Source organism: Hylobates moloch, unplaced genomic scaffold (assembly GCF_009828535.3).
Source record: "Hylobates moloch isolate HMO894 unplaced genomic scaffold, HMol_V3 SCAFFOLD_3, whole genome shotgun sequence".
Classification (NCBI taxonomy): Eukaryota; Metazoa; Chordata; class Mammalia; order Primates; family Hylobatidae; genus Hylobates; species Hylobates moloch.
This window is the reverse complement of record NW_026652278.1, coordinates 58852557-58870590: the sequence shown is the minus strand read 5'-3', so window position 1 is coordinate 58870590 and position 18034 is coordinate 58852557. Positions and strand designations below refer to the sequence as shown.

At 40.3% G+C, this 18034-nt stretch overlaps 1 protein-coding gene across 1 annotated transcript in view; it reads right to left on the bottom strand.

Annotated features, from left to right (window-relative positions):
* The window catches only part of REEP3 (receptor accessory protein 3), a 103910-nt gene that overhangs the window by 24617 nt on the left and 61259 nt on the right, over positions 1–18034 (bottom strand). Inside the window, exons 3-4 of the mRNA XM_032138254.2 lie at positions 3785–3861; positions 488–608 (exon numbers count right to left, since the gene is read on the bottom strand). Of these exons, the coding sequence (XP_031994145.1) occupies positions 488–608; positions 3785–3861 (198 nt within the window). The remainder of the gene's footprint in view (positions 1–487; positions 609–3784; positions 3862–18034) is intronic.

Genomic DNA, 18034 nt, shown 5'->3' with positions numbered 1-18034 from the left:
GCCCAGCTAAATTTTGTATTTTTAGTAGAGACAGGGTTTCACCGTGTTAGCCAGGACGGTCTCAATCTCCGGACCTCGTGATCCACCTGCCTCGGCCTCCCAAAGTGCTGGGATTACAGGTGTGAGCCAATGCGCCCAGCCTTTTTTTTTGAGATGGAGTCTCATTCTGTGCTTAGGCTGGAGTGCAGTGGTGAGATCTCGGCTCACTGCAACCTCCGTCTCCTGGGTTTAAGCGATTCTCTTGCCTCAGCCTCCTGACTAACTGGATTACAGGCACGCACCACCATACCTGGCTAATTTTTTTTTGTATTTTTAGTAGAGGCGGGGTTTCACCATGTTGGCCAGGCCGGTCTCATATTCTTGGCCTCGAGTGATCCACCCACCTCAGCCTCCCAAAGTGCTGGGATTACAGGTGTGAGCCACCATACCTGGCCTTGGCTTAGGCATTTCTAAAAAATTATTTACGGAAGTAATTTATATATCTTACCCTTTCCTTTGAAGAAAGAAGTGGATGAAGGAATTTTCTATATATTAAACTTGCTCCTTTGGTATAGGGAGAAAGCAGCCATATGACAAAAGCAATCTTCAGCTCATAGTACAGGGGAAACCTAATAAGAAAAACATTTGGAAATAAACTGCCAGTGAAAAATAAACCACTGTAGAAATCACAAAAACACCTTTTAAAAAGTTCAAGTTCAGTCACTATGCTGTTTTTTTTTTTTTTTTTTGAGATGGAATTTTGCTCTTATCATCCGAGTGCAATGGCACCATCTCAGCTCACTGCAACCTCTGCCTCCTGGGTTCAAGTGCTTCTCCTGCATCAGCCTCCCCAGTAGTTAGGATTACAGGTGCACATCACCACTCCCAGCTAATTTTTGTATTTTTAGTAGAGGCGGGGTTTCACCATGTTGTCCAGGCCTGGTCTTGAACTCCTGATCTCATGTGATCCGCCTGCCTCAGACTCCCAAAGTGGTGGGATTACAGGCATGAGCCACCGTGCCCGGCCTATGCTACGTTTTTGCACGTAAAAGTTAGTGATCAGGAGACAACTGTGTTTGAATAATCTTGTTTCAACTATAGATCAGTTCATGAATGTGTGACCTGAGAGATTCCCCCCTCCTTCCAATACAAGAATCTTCCTTTGTAGTAAGCATAGGAAAGCTGCCAATCTGAATGTAGCAGTTAAGAGAAGGCACTAACACCATTTATCCAGTGCACAAGGTATGGCCACCCTATCTGCAGAGCCAAACTGGCATGGAAGTACATGACCTACCTCATATGATAGTTGTGCCTATCAGAGCATGACTTCATATGCTCCAAGTGCACAGTGTCTACCCCATACACACGTCTTCATCTTTTTTAGAACTCCGAAAAAATATCCCTTCCAATTTCATTTGGCCAGAATTGCAGCACTCTGCAGACCTAAACTGTTCACTTCCAAGGAAAATACAAAGTGTTACAGTGGGCCTCCCCTGTTGGCCCAGTATACTTCCTCAGCCAATGACTGTGGCTTTAACCATGTGACTTGCTTGCTTTGGCCAGCAGAAAATGAACATGATACATGTCACATTCAAGCAGAAGCTTTAGAACACCCTTTGACTCCCTCACTCCATCACCCTCAAACTCTTGCTTTAAGCTTTTGCCTTCTGGCATGAGAATAGCTGCTTCTTCAGCCTTGGTTTAAGGGGCCAGGTGAAGTGCTCACGCCTGTAATCCCAGCACTTTGAGAGGCCAAACGGGGAGGATTGCTTCAGCCCAGGAGTTCAAGGGTGCGGTGAGCTATCATCATGCCATTGCACTCCAGCTTGGGCAACAGAGCAAGACCCTGCCTCTAAAACAACAACAAAAACAACAGCAAAAGTGACCTGACCCCAGCAAAGATGCAGTCAACCATTTGCCCTCATGTAGCTTGAGCAAGAAATAAAAGTTTGCTCTTCTAAGCCACTGTACTTTTATGGTTTTTTTTTTTTTTTTTTTTGCCACAGCAAAAGTTCACTAATATATAATGAGAGGCTCAGTATCTTGTTCTCTGTGAGAACCACATAAATGTAGTCCATTTATCACTAGGATAAATGGTAGCTGAGCAAATTTGAGTTCTTCTGTCAAAGCAGGCAGGTAGAGAGCAGTGAGGATGACTTACTGTGTAGTCAACAAAGAGGTCTCTGCCACACTGCAATTACAGGAGTTTCTGGATTCAGTTGTTCATGTTAAACATTTTCTACATCGTTCATTTTTAAATAACATATATAGGCTACATTTGCAATCAGAAAAAAATGTCTTAAAAAAAGAACTTGGAAACTTAGATGTAGCATGGTTGGGGATCTGTGCTCTGTCACTTAAAAACAAAGAGACCCCCCCAACCAACACCCTATACCAAAAATATAACAGATAAATGCATGAGCTTTGGGGCACAGGAAGGGAAATTTTTACAGTATTTCAAATCAGAAGAGAGATACAGTGACGTTTGCAAATAAAGGAAGGTTGTTAAAAATATTTTAGTATGATGACTTCGATTTTTTTTTCTAGCAAATCCAATAGGACCTAATGTGCCACACGAGCAGGAGAATAGCAAAATGGGAAAGACAGCTTAAGGAGAGAATAGTAAAGGTTTGAAACAGACCCAGGCAAAATGTAAGTAGACACTGACCAGGAGCAAGTAAAAAGAATGAGGTTCAAACTGATACCTATGTGAGCAGTTGATTAATTTTTTCGGCTGAATTTAGCAGCCCAGTTAAAGAAGCAAGAAAGAGTCATTTTAGCTGGGTGCAATGGCTAATGCCTGCAATCCCAGCACTTCGGGACGCCGAGGCGGGCAGATCACCTGAGGTTGGGAGTTCGAGACCAGCCTGGCCAAAATGGTGGAACCCTGTCGCTACTAAAAATACAAAAATTAGCCAGGCCATGGTGGCATGTGCCTGTAATCCCAGCTACCTGGGAGGCTAAGGCAGGAGAATTGCTTGAACCCGGGAGGTAGAGGTTGCAGTGAGTCAAGATCGTGCCACTGCACTCCAGCCTAGGCAACAGAGCAAGATCCTGTGTAAAAAAAAAAAAAAAGAAAAAAAGGACGAGTAGTTGTTAGGCTAATTTAGACAGAAGGTTTGTGCGTCAAGGGCAGATGAAGAGATCAGCAAGGTAGTAAACCAAAATATTTTGAAAGGAGAAGTTTTCAAAGTGATTGCAGGGTTTAGATGGAAATGCACTACTGAAATACACCACCAGGAGATTTGAGTTGTCCAGTTAAGTACTGCTCCTTGGTAAAATGTCAAATCCCTGAGGATATAAACACACTTTAATTTTGCCTTGTCTATTTGGAACAGAGCAGCCAGGAAGCTTGTGCTGAGTGGGTGTCCACGTGGGTGCTGACGTTTTCCAGTTCAAATGTTTGTAGATGAGAGTTTTAAGGATAGGATAGGGAGGGGGTGCTAAAACCAGATGCTGTGGGCTTCAAAAGCGGAGTCATTTAGGAAGCGATACAGGAAAATGTTCTGAAGTCATCAGTGCAGAAAAGGATGATGACAATCAAGTTTCCCTATTCCAAGATACTGGGGGAAGGTGTGTGGGAGGTGAGCAGGGAGCGGCGTATGGGGAGGAAAATGAGCTGCCTTTATTTGATGGGGACTAAAAGGAAAGTAGTGTTCTATGGGAAAGCAGATGACAAAAACAAATGGCTGGATAATTAGGTAACTTGATGAAAATCACTCAGTTAATAGCAAGAGCAGGATAAGAACTTAGGACACCTGATTATGAGTCTGTAGTCTGGCCCCTTCTCAATAGTAAAACTTACCAAGCAACTGTTTGATCTGCTACTGTTTCAATCACAGTATAGAGAGCAAAAACAATCCAGTACATCATCCATCGAACCTGGAAATAATAAAAATACTCATGAAACAACAGATGAAAATTATTTGCAACTCTGAATAATATGTATGTATGTATGTATGTATGTATGTCTTTCTGGATTTCATAATAATTTCATATTATGTATGTATTTCTGGATACATAGTATGTTGGGTCAAATGCAGAAAGTGACGGTTTAATTTTCAACAGGTTTTATGTTTGAGTTCTTTACATTACTACATCAACAGTCTTCGGATAGAAGGAGCAAAGATTAATAAATCTCTGGGACTTGATACAATATAATCTAGGAATCTAAAGCAAGGAATTGGGAAAACAGGAAATATTTTTAATTGGAAGAAAGTTCTTTAAAAAACGTTATCTACTTGCTTCTTTATGAAAACTATAAGTTATTCATTTTTATTTTTTGTAGAGACAGGGTAGGCTGAAATGCAGTGGTACAATTATGATCATGACTCACTGCAGCATCGACCTTTCAGGTGCAAGTGATCCTCTTGCCTCAGCTGCCCGAGTAGCTGGGACTACAGGTGTGTACCACCACGCCTCGCTAATTTTTTTTTTTTTTTTTGTAGAGATGAGGTTTTGCCATGTTGCCCTGCTGGTATCGGCCTCCTTGGGCTCAAGCTATCTGTCCGTCTCAGCCTCCCAACGTGCTGAGATTGCAGGCATGACCTACCATGCCTGGCCTTAGCTATTTGTTACATAAATAATATAGTATGATATGACAAGACTACATTTAATCTTTATTAGTCTTTGAAATTTTATATTCCTTATTTCCCAATATATATATAAATTGTTCAGAAAGCAAAGAACAATCCTGGGCTTCTTACTTCTGTTAATGATGCATCCATAATGCTAGTTACCCAGGTAGACAGCATAAGGTTAATCTTCTTCCTCTTCCCCTGATGTAAGCCTGTAATCTCTCACATATCTTTCTCCTTCTTCCACTCTAATTCCACAATGGTAGTTCAGGACGTTTTAATCTCTTCTGAATCAGGGCATGCTGAATGGTCCCTGGCACTCTGCCTTCTCTTGGGACCTATCCTTCTCATAGAAGCATGCCAGATTAATGTTTTCTGAGTTAATTTTCCCAAATTTATATTTTTTCATCTACCTCAGTACACAGAGTTTCTTGTCTCTCAAGTGCACTGGAGTTTCACTTATGATTAAAATCTCTGCTTTTCTGTGCAGTAACAATAGCAAATACACAATGCCATGCCAACCAGGGGGCGAGAAATTACGCTGATAAACATATAACATAAATTAATTCATTTAATCCCTGTAACAACCTTTACAAAGTAGGAAATATAATTAATTCCATCATCGATAAGAAAACAGTGGCACAGAGAGGTAAAAGAGAAGTCATTTGGCTAGGATTTGGGTCCAGGCTGCCTGACTCTGGAATTGGTTAATCCATTATACCAGGCAGAGAGAGAAGATGTGAGAAACTGCCCAATGTAGGGTCCAAGGATGACTACCACTTTCCTTGTTCTCACTTCATGAGTGACAAAAAAATTAGGTCCTTATATATAACTGGGAAATTGACCTATTAGTTTTAATACAGATGCTTGTTTGGGTATTTCGTAGGCAATATAAAACGATAACTCAAGTAGCTTTTTCAATTGTCTATTTACATGAACAACCCAATAGAAAATAGCCATGAATAACTTCTGAAGCAATTGTATTGTGAAATATGAATACTACCAATTTGTTCTAATTTATAGAGAATCCTGAAAGCTTAAAAAATTTCCCAGAGCAAATAATAGGGTACATTATCTATATTTGAAATATGAGGAAATTGATTTATAAAATTATCTTAAATGTTAACAAAGTTAGACTAATGTTTTCTTTAGTTTTCCACTTTTCATGAATTCTTTTCAATCTCTCCCTGCTCCCAATCCCAAGCTTTTGTCCAAGTATGGGGATTTTCTTCAGGTCTAAAATCCTATGTGGGTCTCTGTATGTGTTATCTTTTCTTCCCTCCCCACTCCCTACCCATTTCTTCTTTTTTTTTTTTTTTTTGAGACAGAGTCTTACTCTGCCCCCCAGGCTGGAGTGCAGTGGCGCGATCTCGGCTCACTGCAAGCTCCGCCTCCCGGATTCACGCCATTCTCCTGCCTCAGCCTCTGGAATAGCTGGGACTACAGGCGCCCGCCACCACGCCTTCCTAATTTCTTTTTGTATTTTTGGTAGAGTCAGGGTTTCACCGTGTTAGCCAGGATGGTCTCCATCTCCTGATCTTGTGATCCATCCGCCTTGGCCTCCCAAAGTGTTGGGATTACAGGCCTAAGCCACCGCGCCCGCCCCTCCCTACCCGTTTCTAAAAGAGGAAATGATGCTCTTGTATGAGTTCATTCCCTCAGTCCTTTCAAATCCAAACACTAATTTAGTACTTTCACTTCTCAGCTGTATTCATAAGGTTTTTTTGTTTGTTTGTTGGTTTGTTTTGAGGCAGAGTCTTGCTCTGTCGCCCAGGGTGGAGAGCAGTGGTGCAATCTCGGCTTACTGCAACTTCCACCTTTCTGGTTCAAGCAATTCTCCTGCCTCAGCCTCCTGAGTGGCTGGGATTACAGGCGCATGCCACCACGCCTGGCTAATTTTTTGTATTTTTAGTAGAGATGGGGTTTCACCATGTTGGCCAGACTGGTCTCGAACTCCTGACCTCAGACAGTCTGCCTGCCTCAGCCTCCCAAAGTGCTGGGATTACAGGTGTGAGCCACCGCACCTGGCCCATAAGGTTATCTTTTAGAGTCAATCATGACTATAGGCCTCTCTCCTAAAAAGAAATGAAGGAAAAAATGACTACAAACTGAACAATGTGCTTTTGTTAAGCTAGGAGGGATTTGGGGAATCATCATGCTTTTTTAAACTAAACAACCCTTTACTGAAAAAAACAAAAACAAAAAACCTGTAAATACATTACAAGAGAAACTGTTCTGGCTGAGTCTCTCATTCATCCTACCCTAGACTCTTGGGCAGACTCCAAGAAACCCTTGTGCTCTATGAGAAGGGTTTGAAAATAAGTAATATGGTGAACTCCTCTCATTTTACAGAGGGCAAAAATCAATAAGTTGCTCAAGATCACTGCACTAGGAAATGGCTGAAGAAGGCACAGTCCACCTTGAAGCCCAAAGGATGAAGCTTTTTAAATAAGCGGCTGCCATCAGACCAGTCTCTCCAGTTCTCTAGGATTTCCTGGCTTTCTCCCTCTCCAGTACTCAGCACAGAGACCTCAGTGTAAATATTATCACCTCCTTTCCCAGGAAGTGGAAGCTTAAGTGAAATATGGCTCACTTCACAGAAAATTTAATAAATTCACAGAAAAATAAAAGCATTTAAGTAACTGCTTGCTATTTTTCACTATTTCATGTTTTCATTATTTTACAACTGTGTTGATGGTTGTGATCTTCCAAGGGGATAACCACTATAAGTAATGCTCCACAAATTGTTTTAATTTACTTGTTAATAGGGTTGAGTAGAGGCAAAAGGACTGTACAGATAGTAGCCATTTGCTGATATTCCCTGAATGACAAGTTGTAGAATGAATTAGAGCTGCTGCACATTCCGAAGATTTCAAAAGTAGCTGTGCTTCAGTTAAGTGCTTATTCAATTTTCAGATGAAGTAATCAAATTAATTTTAAAACTCACAAAATAAATATGTGCTTTAAAATATATGTTTTTTTCTAAGAAAGCAAAAATTATATCTGTTTAGGTTGTGAGAATATTTAATAGTGTCAAAAATAAGAGAGAGAGAAAAGGCTTCAACTTTTAGTTAAACACCCAACAGCAAACTATCTAATCAATAGGGTATTTCTAGGCATTTTCCTGGTAAATTGACTACAGTTCTACATATGCAAACCCCATGGCTTTAATTTGTCTTTAATTAATAAATTCTTTGACAATTTGGTCTCTTGAACCTATGATTTTTTTTGTTCTCATCAGAAATATGAACCTTAAATATAGTTGAATACAGGCAAAAATTAAATAAATTCAATGACCATGTGTTATTCATGGAAGCAACCATAAAGAAAGTTAACCTCGAAAATATATTGCTTTCTTTTTTTCCATTAATGTATTTGGTTGGGAGTTTATACCAAATGATTACTCAGTGATGCTTTTATTAAAACTACACCTCAAAGCCATTCAGCCTGCTGTTTAAGGTTTTGCTCAAAAGAAACAGCAGAAAGAAGTCAAGGTCAAAAAAAAAAAAAAACACAAAACCTAAATGTATGTGAAGATAAAGGAAATATTCTTTAGATCAACAAAAAACATTGATAACAAAATGCAGTATTAATACCAAAAACTTGAAAGGAAACCAATACACTATTTTATGAACATATGTAACCAAATATAATAGAAAGAATTGCTGTTAAAATATGTAAATAGAAGTCAGTAATTTATCAAGTGACTTTAATAAATCACAAACCATCTTTTAAGCTACTGGGAAAAAAGGTTACTAACTTTATTGACAGAAATATATTATCGGAGAAGTAAGGACAAACCGTATTTCTTTCCAGTTCGGAAACAATTGGTAAAATCAACAAACTGTTGTTTAGATGTCTTCACAAGAACAATGAATAATGAGAAAGCTATACCCAATATTTCCTTAAAAGTCCCTTTGGCCCTTGTCAATCTACAAATCCCCCATTCCCAGTGGTGCACAATTTCAACCCAGATGACAGTTCATTTTCAGAAAGGGGGCTTGTATTATAGGAGGCTCACATAACATAGGAATTGCCTGAATACTCTGCACCTCCCTTCTGTGTAGCCTAGTCGATAACTATACACAACTCAAGGAAAGAAAAAAAAAATTTCCTTGATCCCAGAGAACTTAATTATCCAACAAGGTGAAGTTTACACCTATAAGCACTAAGATGGGGACACATGCACATATACCCTCTTTTTCATTAATCTTTCATGCAAAACATAATTTAGTCAATTCTTGAGGACTCAGGTGGCAACATTAAAAATAACACCCACTGATTCAACTGCAAGAGAATCCTACCTGCCTCATGGCATGTGAATAGAAACATAAACATGATAGTTCCCATCCTCAAGGATTCAACATTTCACTGGGCAGAAAAACAAGTAAATAACTATGATTTTTAAAATGCATGAGTGCACCTGTAGTTTGAGCTACATGGGAAGCTGAGGTGGATAACTGCTTTGGCCCAGGAATTCAAGGCCAGCCTGGGCAATATAATGAGATACCATCCCTAATTTAAAAAGATGTCCTGGGCCAGGTGCGGTGGCTCACGCCTATAATCCTGGCACTTTGGGAGGCTGAGGTGGGCGGATCACTTGAGGTCAGGAGTTCAAGACCAGCCTGGCCAACATGGTGAAACTCCCTCTCTGCTAAAAATACAAAAATTAGCCGGGCATGGTAGCGCGTGTCTGTAATCCCAGCTACTTGGGAGGCTGAGGCAGGAGAATCGCTTGAACCCAGGAGGTGGAAGCTGCAGTGAGGTGAGATCATGACACTGTAATCCAACCTGGGCAACAGAGCAAGACTCCGTTTCCAAAAAAAAAACAAACAAAAAAGATGTTCTGCCGTTCTTAATACATTAGACGTCCTAGCTACCAGTATGGGTCAAAATCCCAATATTTGGAGGAAAGCTTACTAAAAGGATTATTTATAAATCTGTGTGCAAGGTTCAAGAACACCAATAAAGGATAGTGGCGCGCCCCTGAGCAAGCAACTGCAGGAACTGGTATTATATCTAGGTGAGAAGGAGGTAGGGGAGGAAAAGGCTTCCTGGAACCCAAAGATGGTAAGTAGGTGAGAGCACAGTCACAGCTAACTGCTGGTGGCAGTGAGGGGTCTGGGAGAACAAATATTGTGACCTCATGCTTTACCTGTCTTCTGATCTTGTGCAGGGGCCTCTCATGGGCCAAACCCAAAGGAGGCCAGAGATGATCCAGCCTGTATAGATCAGTCTCCTGGGCCATAAGCAGCAGGGCAGAGAAGTATGGAGAGTGGAGGGGAAGCTCCACTGGAGGGGCAAATAGAAGGTTCCAGCACTACTAAACCTGTTAGCCCTTTGAAACACCCAGAATAGAAATCATTTTTCATTACCTCCTCAGCTCAGATGACCATCGCCTCCTGTCTGGATTATTTCAGTAGCATCCTAACTGGTCACTCCATTTTTTTGACTCTATTCTGCATACAACAGTCAGGGTGCCTACTTAAAACAGAAGCCAAATCATGCCATTCCTCTGCTCAAACCCCTTCCATGGTTCCCAATCATTGCTTCCTACAGCCTGGAAAGCCCTGTGTATCTGTGTGGCTCCAGCGATCTCTCTGGCCTCACCTGCTACTGCACCTCCTGTTCTGTTCTGCTCCAGCCACACCTGCTCTTTTACTGGCCCTGGTATGTGCTGATATGCTCCTGCCTCGAGGCCTTTTGCATGCTGTTTCCTTGTCTAAAATGCATTTCCCCTAGTTATCCATGTGAAGAGCTTGCTCACTTGCTTCAGGTCTGTGTTCGAATATCTCCTATCAGAGAGGCCGTTCCTGACTACCCTCTTTAAAATATAAAAATCCTAACTCCCTTATTCTGCTTTATTTTTCTCTTTAGCATGTATCACATATCATAAGCACATCTAACAAATATTTGCTTTCCCCCCTTCCTCCGCTTTTTCCCTAGTAGAATGTACACCCCATGATGACAAAGACTTTTTTTTGATCACTGATGAATCCTCTGTGCCTTGCATAAAAGGTGTAAATAAATGTATGTTGATGAATTGGTGAATGAATGTGGAAATGCACATAGCTTAATGTGTTCCTTTTTGTAAGAACTGCAAAAGGCTAGAAAGTAGATAGGAGGTAAAAACATGATGAGTACATATAAATTAATCTTTTAAGAGATCTGTTTTTTTTTTTAAGGAGAAGGAATAAAAAATAGCATGAGGCAACACGAAAGCATGTTTATGTTCTCAAGGATTTAACATTATACTGGAGAGATAATGAGATTCAAATTATGAGAAAGCAGGAATATTTAATGGAACAAGATCCTGGATGAGATAGACAAGAATAAGATTAGGAACACAGAGGGAAAAGAGTGGGCTCAAGAAAGAAGCAGGGATACCTTTTCCTCTGGGACAGATAGAAAGGAAGAAGAGAGTGGCTGTGTCCAGAAGAGAGTTGAAGGTTCATGGGTTAGGCCCTCTACCTTTACTCTGCAGTAGGGGGCCTATTGACATGAGCGGGAAGGTGAGTAGATTTCAGAACAGCAGTAAATGTTTAGAAAAGATGTTTTTAAGGATGGGAAAGGGAGCTGTCTAGGGAAGAGCTGGAACAGACTATGACCAATGGTGCCTTCACCAGTTCTGGGTGCTGGTGCAAGGGCTATAATGAAAGGTCTAGGACAATGAAACAAGTATGAAAAGTCTAGGACAATGAAACAAGAGAAGTATGGATATGATGTACTGCTGTCCATAAAAGGCAGAATGACAGAGAGTGGCTAGAAAATGGCTGAGCCAGGGCCTGGGTTCCTCAGCCCCTCTTTGCAGGTAGATGAGGAATCTGTCGAGTTCTCACCAAAAGAGTATGAGGTGGGCCGGGCGCGGTGGCTCACGCTTGTAATCCCAGCACTTTGGGAGGCCGAGGTGGGCGGATCACGAGGTCAGGAGATCGAGACAAGCAAGAGAAGCTGGGCCGGAGGGGGCCTGTGACCGAGATCCCCACTGCACCCACCTGGCGACAGACAATGTCTCAAAAAAAAAGAGTATGAGGTGAGGCTTTTGAGAAGTGGGGGTGTCTCTTCCACTTGCTTGTCCGCCCTTCCTGCTGGCTGGGATGGCAGGGAGCAGAGCACCCTTGGAAGCTATATGTTGAAGATGGGTAGAATCTGAGTTTTCAAATATTAATAGTTGCATGGGGAGAATTTCTTGATGAAATGAGCACCTAACCAGGACTTTTATGTGAAAAAGAAATAGATTTCTATAGTTCTTCAGTCATTGCATTATTGTTACATACTATGATCATAGCGCCTTAGCCTACCCCAATATAAGAGGTTACACTAATCTCTGTAATAATGAGAGAGCAAGGCCACAGCAGCAGCGGTTTCAGAATTAGGTAGGCACTGGTCATAGTACTATTAGCTGCCATCTGTGGCAGGGCTAATGCCCAGACTGGTCGTGACAGTACTACAACGATTGAGAAATGGAGAAGGGGACCACACTTTAAGCAACTGTGGTTGAGATATCCTCAGGGAAGTATTTTGGAAGGAAATGAAAGGTAGGAAGGATTGATGTTCTCATGCAGCAGACTGAGGCAGAGCTAGAGGAATACTATTTTAAATTATTATTCTGATCCCTTGGCAAGTGTGGAGTCTGTGTGAATTTGTTAGCTATCATCTGCATTCAGTCCACATGGCTTCAGCAGCAATCCTCTTCTACTTTCAATAGGCCAAGAAATCAGATAAATGAACTTGTTAGAAATAGGCACAATATTTCAAGTAAATATATTCTGAGTGGGAGGCCGGTGAATAAAATGCCAAAAAAAAATGCATAAACGTCAGTAGGAAAACTCTATAAACAAAGATGTTTGATGTTTTATTTTGCTTACTTTGTTTTCTTTGCCAAGAGTGTATCTAATGCCTCGTACAGTACCTAGCACAAAACAGAAGCTCAAAAATACTTATTAAAAGAATTAATAAGCCGGGTGTCGTGGCTCATGCTTTTAATCCCAGCACTTTGGGAGGTTTAGGTGGGAGGACTGCTTGAGCCCAGGAGTTCCAGACCAGCCTGAGCAACACAGCAAGACCCCATATCTACCCCTACCATAAAAAATTAATTTTTTAAAAAAAGAACGAATGAACTGGGTTAACTTAACAAGTGAGATTATAATTTCCATTTTTTCTAATTATTTGGTAATAAACTTCTCTTGAAAGTGGTCACAATGAAATGGCAATCATTTTCACTACTGGAGCACTTTACCTACTGTATTTTTTGTGACTAAAGAAATGTGATGAATATTTTCATTTAAAATAAAAATATATAAATAAAATAATCCTGAAATGGAATCTTAAAGTCATTTAAAAATCAAAAGAAATTGATTTTCCAAGGAAATATACTCTTATAATTAGGCAAGTTCTTTTGAAGAATATAGAGTCATCTGCAATATAAAGTCATAGTATTTAAAATTACATTCTGATTTATATAGTGCATGGATCAGATTAGCCTACTTAACAAGCCAGCACTTGCTTTATTATTACTCAAATCCATAAGGCTTTTACAAAGACTTAGCATTTCAGAAATCCAGACGGTCATGTGATAGAGTTCTTAGCTTCACTCTCTCAAAGGAATTACAGGATATTTAAAGCTGGAGTGAATACCGTAAAATGAACATACTCCTAGGCTAAATTTACTATCAAGAAAACCATGCTTCATTTAATAAGTATGCATTTACCTACCCTAATGCCAAATGAAGGGTTAGCTTCATTTCATGATCTCTTAACATTTTCAACAAAACAAGATTCTATGATTTATATTCTTAGAGAAAACTTTTATGAAATTGATTTAGATCCCAGGATAAACAAATAAAGCAAACAAAAAGTAAGCTGCAATTGTAAAATGATCCTCAGGATTTCCATCACAGAAATTGAGAGCAATACACAGGCCCCAAGTATACAAGGAAATATGGTATGGTTGGAGGTACACTGCTGTAGATTTATAAGAGCCATAGATAATAGCAGTAATGGCATATTAACTTCAAAGTATTTTTCTTAAATGATACCTTCATATAACTTGTTATGCTATGACCAGTGAGATATTATGATAGCAATGATAATGTTAAATGTTATAATTGCAATAATTTACACTTGTATAATAAAAAGAAAAAATGTGATATATTAATTTGATAAACATTACTTAGGGCCTACTACGAACAAAGCCTTTGACATGAGATAGTCATAAACCTTGATGCCAAGGTTTTCCTATACCCACAAAGCTTTCATGGGGGGATTAGTATAACATAGAAGGATAAGAATAGGTGATTACCAGCACAATGTCTGATTCAACATATAACTACTAGTATTTTATTACACTACATATTATTCACTGCCTTGTATGAATAAAATTTCTTTACTTCCAAAAGAAAGCCTTTCCTAATTACCCTGACTCCCTCCAGAGATCATATATAATCTCTGTGTACTGTACTTTTCCTTTGTAACATATCCATATGGTTGGTTTATGTTTATGTTTATGTAACAACCACCCCTGCCATTTGACTGTAACAACAAATAGAGATCAAAAGTGCCTTGTTCATCTTCATATTCTCAGTACCTAGCACCCTGTGCCTGGAAAGCAAACACAGAGGATGGCTTCCACTTCTTACATTTTAAGGTCTGAATTGATATATGATCCCAACAAGTAACTCTGAACTGCAAGCAGCAGTTTATCACATATAAAATAGCCTATTTTGGCCGGGCGCGGTGGCTCACGCCTGTAATCCCAGCACTTTGGGAGGCTGAGGCGGGCGGATCACGAGATCAGGAGATCGAGAACATCCTGGCTAACACGGTGAAACCCTGTCTCTACTAAAAATACAAAAAATTAGCCAGGCGAGGTGGTGGGCGCCTGTAGTCCCAGCTACGCGGGAGGCTGAGGCAGGAGAATGGCGTGAACCCGGGAGGCGGAGCTTGCAGTGAGCCGAGATGATGCCACTGCACTCCAGCCTGGGCGACAGAGAGACTCCGTCTCAAAAAAAAAAAAAAAAAAAAAAAGCCTATTTTTTCAAAGTTAACAGAGATTAAACAACTCTTCAAACTCTCTTTAGTTACAGACTCTTTGAATTATGAAGCTATTAATGCTGGTCTTTAAGAAAAAATGAAAAATCACACATGCCTAATGATTCACTTAAAACCATACTAAGTAAATCCAGAGCATAACATGTTAAAATATGCTTCACTGGAAAAAAAAAAATCTCTGCTGAGTCTAAAAAGAAATAAACACTGCTGAATTTCAGACCACCCAATGAGAACTTTATTTTCTGACCATTACTTGTTACCCACTCAAGTCAATTCACCCAAAACATTCATTCTACACCACATTTCAGAGACAACAGAGAGATCCTCTGATACAGATTTTTTTAGAGACAGTATAGAGTTGAAAAGATCTATTCCTGATTTACTAACTTATCCAATAATTTGGTTACTTCATAATGATTCCCCCCCCCCCACCATTAAAAACAAAGAGGAACAAAATGTGAGAAATCAAATAGAAAAGCTCCCTGTTTTATCCAACCCAGATGGCTTGGTTACGGGATTTTTCTCAGAGCTGTGCCAAATTAGAGGCATGGTTGAAAAAAAGCTATTTGAAGTTAAATCCAAAGCGACTAGAGACTGTGGCTGAAAATAGTTTTTTTTTTTTTTTTTAAAAAGATGGGGCATGTGTTGGGGGTGAATATGTTAGCTTAGGATTGATTTGAGCTCCCTCAACTTTGGGGTACTTCTTCCCCCACGCCCATCTAAGTAGGTTTTAATTGTCAGCACCTCCCCGGTACACCAATGACTGGGAGTTCTACTTTCAGATGCGGAACTGGCAGCAACATTGTTTACCTGCAGTTTCTAATTATCACTGCCAAAGACCTCACAGAATATCCTGTTGCTCTGAAGGAGAAAGCCTCACATTATATAAACGTATCTGGTGTTAACAGTGAGTTAAAATGGGGGGGGCCGACTGTATATAGAAATGGATACCTCTGTCGCAATATTGCACTGGTCTTCCCCAGTGCTCTTGAATCAGAGAAGCCTTATATATCTCAACCCTGACCTCAGTAGAGTCTAAGAAACTCGAGAGATGGGAAAGTATGGATATGTTTAAAAATTAGATGATAATTAATTTAAAAGAAGTGTTAAAGATGCAAAAATCAGGAACTGCTTAAGGGAACTGTTCCCAGGAGCAGAATTTAGGAAGGAATGACTTCTCAGTCCCAAAATAACTCTCTCCATCAACACTGGCTGAGAATTCATACTTCACTTTTATATTATTTAAAGTTCTATTGATTTATTTGGGATAATAAGCATTTGTAAGAGACACAGTTCCCTTTTAACAGGACCACACTGAATTTCTCAGGATTTTAGTATGGGAAAAAAGACTATTCAAATGTAGACTGGGCTACACAGTCATCCTACTGGTTATCTTAGTTCCCATCCCAAACTGTCATCCTACTTCCTTCTTTCTCTTGGTCTTGGTCCCACTTTTTAGGCACCTAGGCCTTATCTAACTTCACATAGTCGACTCCATCTGGCTCCTTCCACAAGGCACCTTAACCGAGCCACCAAAAGAGATGCTTCATTTTCTAGGTGTCTGGCAAGGCTATGGCTGACTTAGTAAATGAAAAATTCCATTCTTTAGGGAAGATAACACCCCCTATATACTACTGTTGCTTTATAGTAGGTTTGACATCATACTTTAAACATACAGTAAGTATTTAAATGTCAAGGACTGGACCTTATAATAGTAGGACCACATGGTCTTCCTGAGAAAGCAAAGACTGATAGAAAAAAAACTCCGGGGGCCGGGCGCCGTGGCTGATGCCTGTAGTCCCAGCACTTTGGGAGACCGAGGTGGGTGGATCATGAGGTCAGGAGATCGAGACCATCCTGGCTAACACAGTGAAACCCCATCTCTACTAAAAATACAAAAATTTAGCTGGGTGTAGTGGCGGGCGCCTGTAGTCCCAGCTATTTGGGAGGCGGAGGCTGAGGCAGGAGAATGGCGTGAACCCGGGAGGCGGAGGTTGCAGTGAGCCGAGATCGTGCCATTGCACTCCAGCCTGGGCGACAGAGAGAGACTCCATCTCAAAACAAAAAAGAAAAAAACTCCAGGAAGACAAAATCTCCATCATGACTGAGAACAAATCTGTTATCAAATTACTTCTCTTCAAAGGTATGTGCAATCAACCACACAGAGAAAGTTCACATTTAGGTGAGTGGGAGACAGGGGGAGGGCAGCAAGTAACGGAGCACAGAATACAGGATACATGGGTAAAGAGGGGCTGCCTGAGTGCCATGGTGGAGGCCTAAGGAAACAGAGGTGCACAGAGGCTGCAGAGAGCTATGAAAGAAGGGTGGGTGATTATAAAGGGAAACTTCACTGACGGAGACATTTGGTCTACAGCCAGCCACAAAAAATGGAAACTAGGAGGAAGTCCTACTCAATAGCCTTACTCCCCTAATTGTATCTTATAGTTAATTTTGCTAAAATATTATTTTTCTATAATATATTCCAAGTTGTTAATCAATCAATTTACATAAGATGTTTCTAAAATCAACTATTCGTTTACATAAACATATATGTTTTTAAAAGCACACAGCGTAGTAAAGGTGTAGTGAAGGGTTGCCTGAGTGCCACAATAAAATAAGATACTGTTTAATCAGTAGTTTTCAACTTGGCTGTGGATAGGAATCATGTGGTGATTACAAACAGTTATACAGATTCTGAGGCCTCATCATCACAAGGTGCAGAGAGAGGGCAGACAGATGTTTAAAAGGCAAGCTCCACCAGTGGTTTTGATGTGTAACCAGAGTTGAGGACATGCACAGAATCTTTGCGATGTGAACTGTGGTCTACAGACTAGCAGCACTGGCATCACCTAGAAGCCTGTTGGAAATGCAGAATCTGAAGCCCAGGCCAGAACTATTAAATCAGAATCTGCATTTTGGCAGAATCCCAGGGGATTGGCATGATCATTAACTTTTGAGAAGCACTGCAGTGAGAGGCTGTGCTGTGCATGTTCTCACAATATCAACTAGAGGAAGGTGGTGCCATTTCCGAAGAGAATGTAAGAGCCTTGGGTTTAGAGAAAAGACAAACTCGGTATTGTGAGATAATCTGTTCGGTGTAAACATTTAAAATGTACCCTTACTTTCATAATACTGTTTGGGCACATCATCATTTAAAAGAAAAACACCAAAAAGCTAAAAAAAAAAAAAAAAAAAAAAGGAGCTGAGCCTTTAGCATATTTCTGGGGCACTGTTCATAGCTATCAATTGAGTAGATAAAAGAATTTTAAAAAATACAATTTAAAAACTCTTCTAATAGCAACAGTTTTTTTTTTTTTTTAAATACACGGTCTTGCTCTGTCACACAGGCTAGAATGCAGCGGCACAATCATAGCTCACTGCAGCATGGAACTCTTGGGCTCAAGTGATCTTCCTCCCTCAGCCTCCTG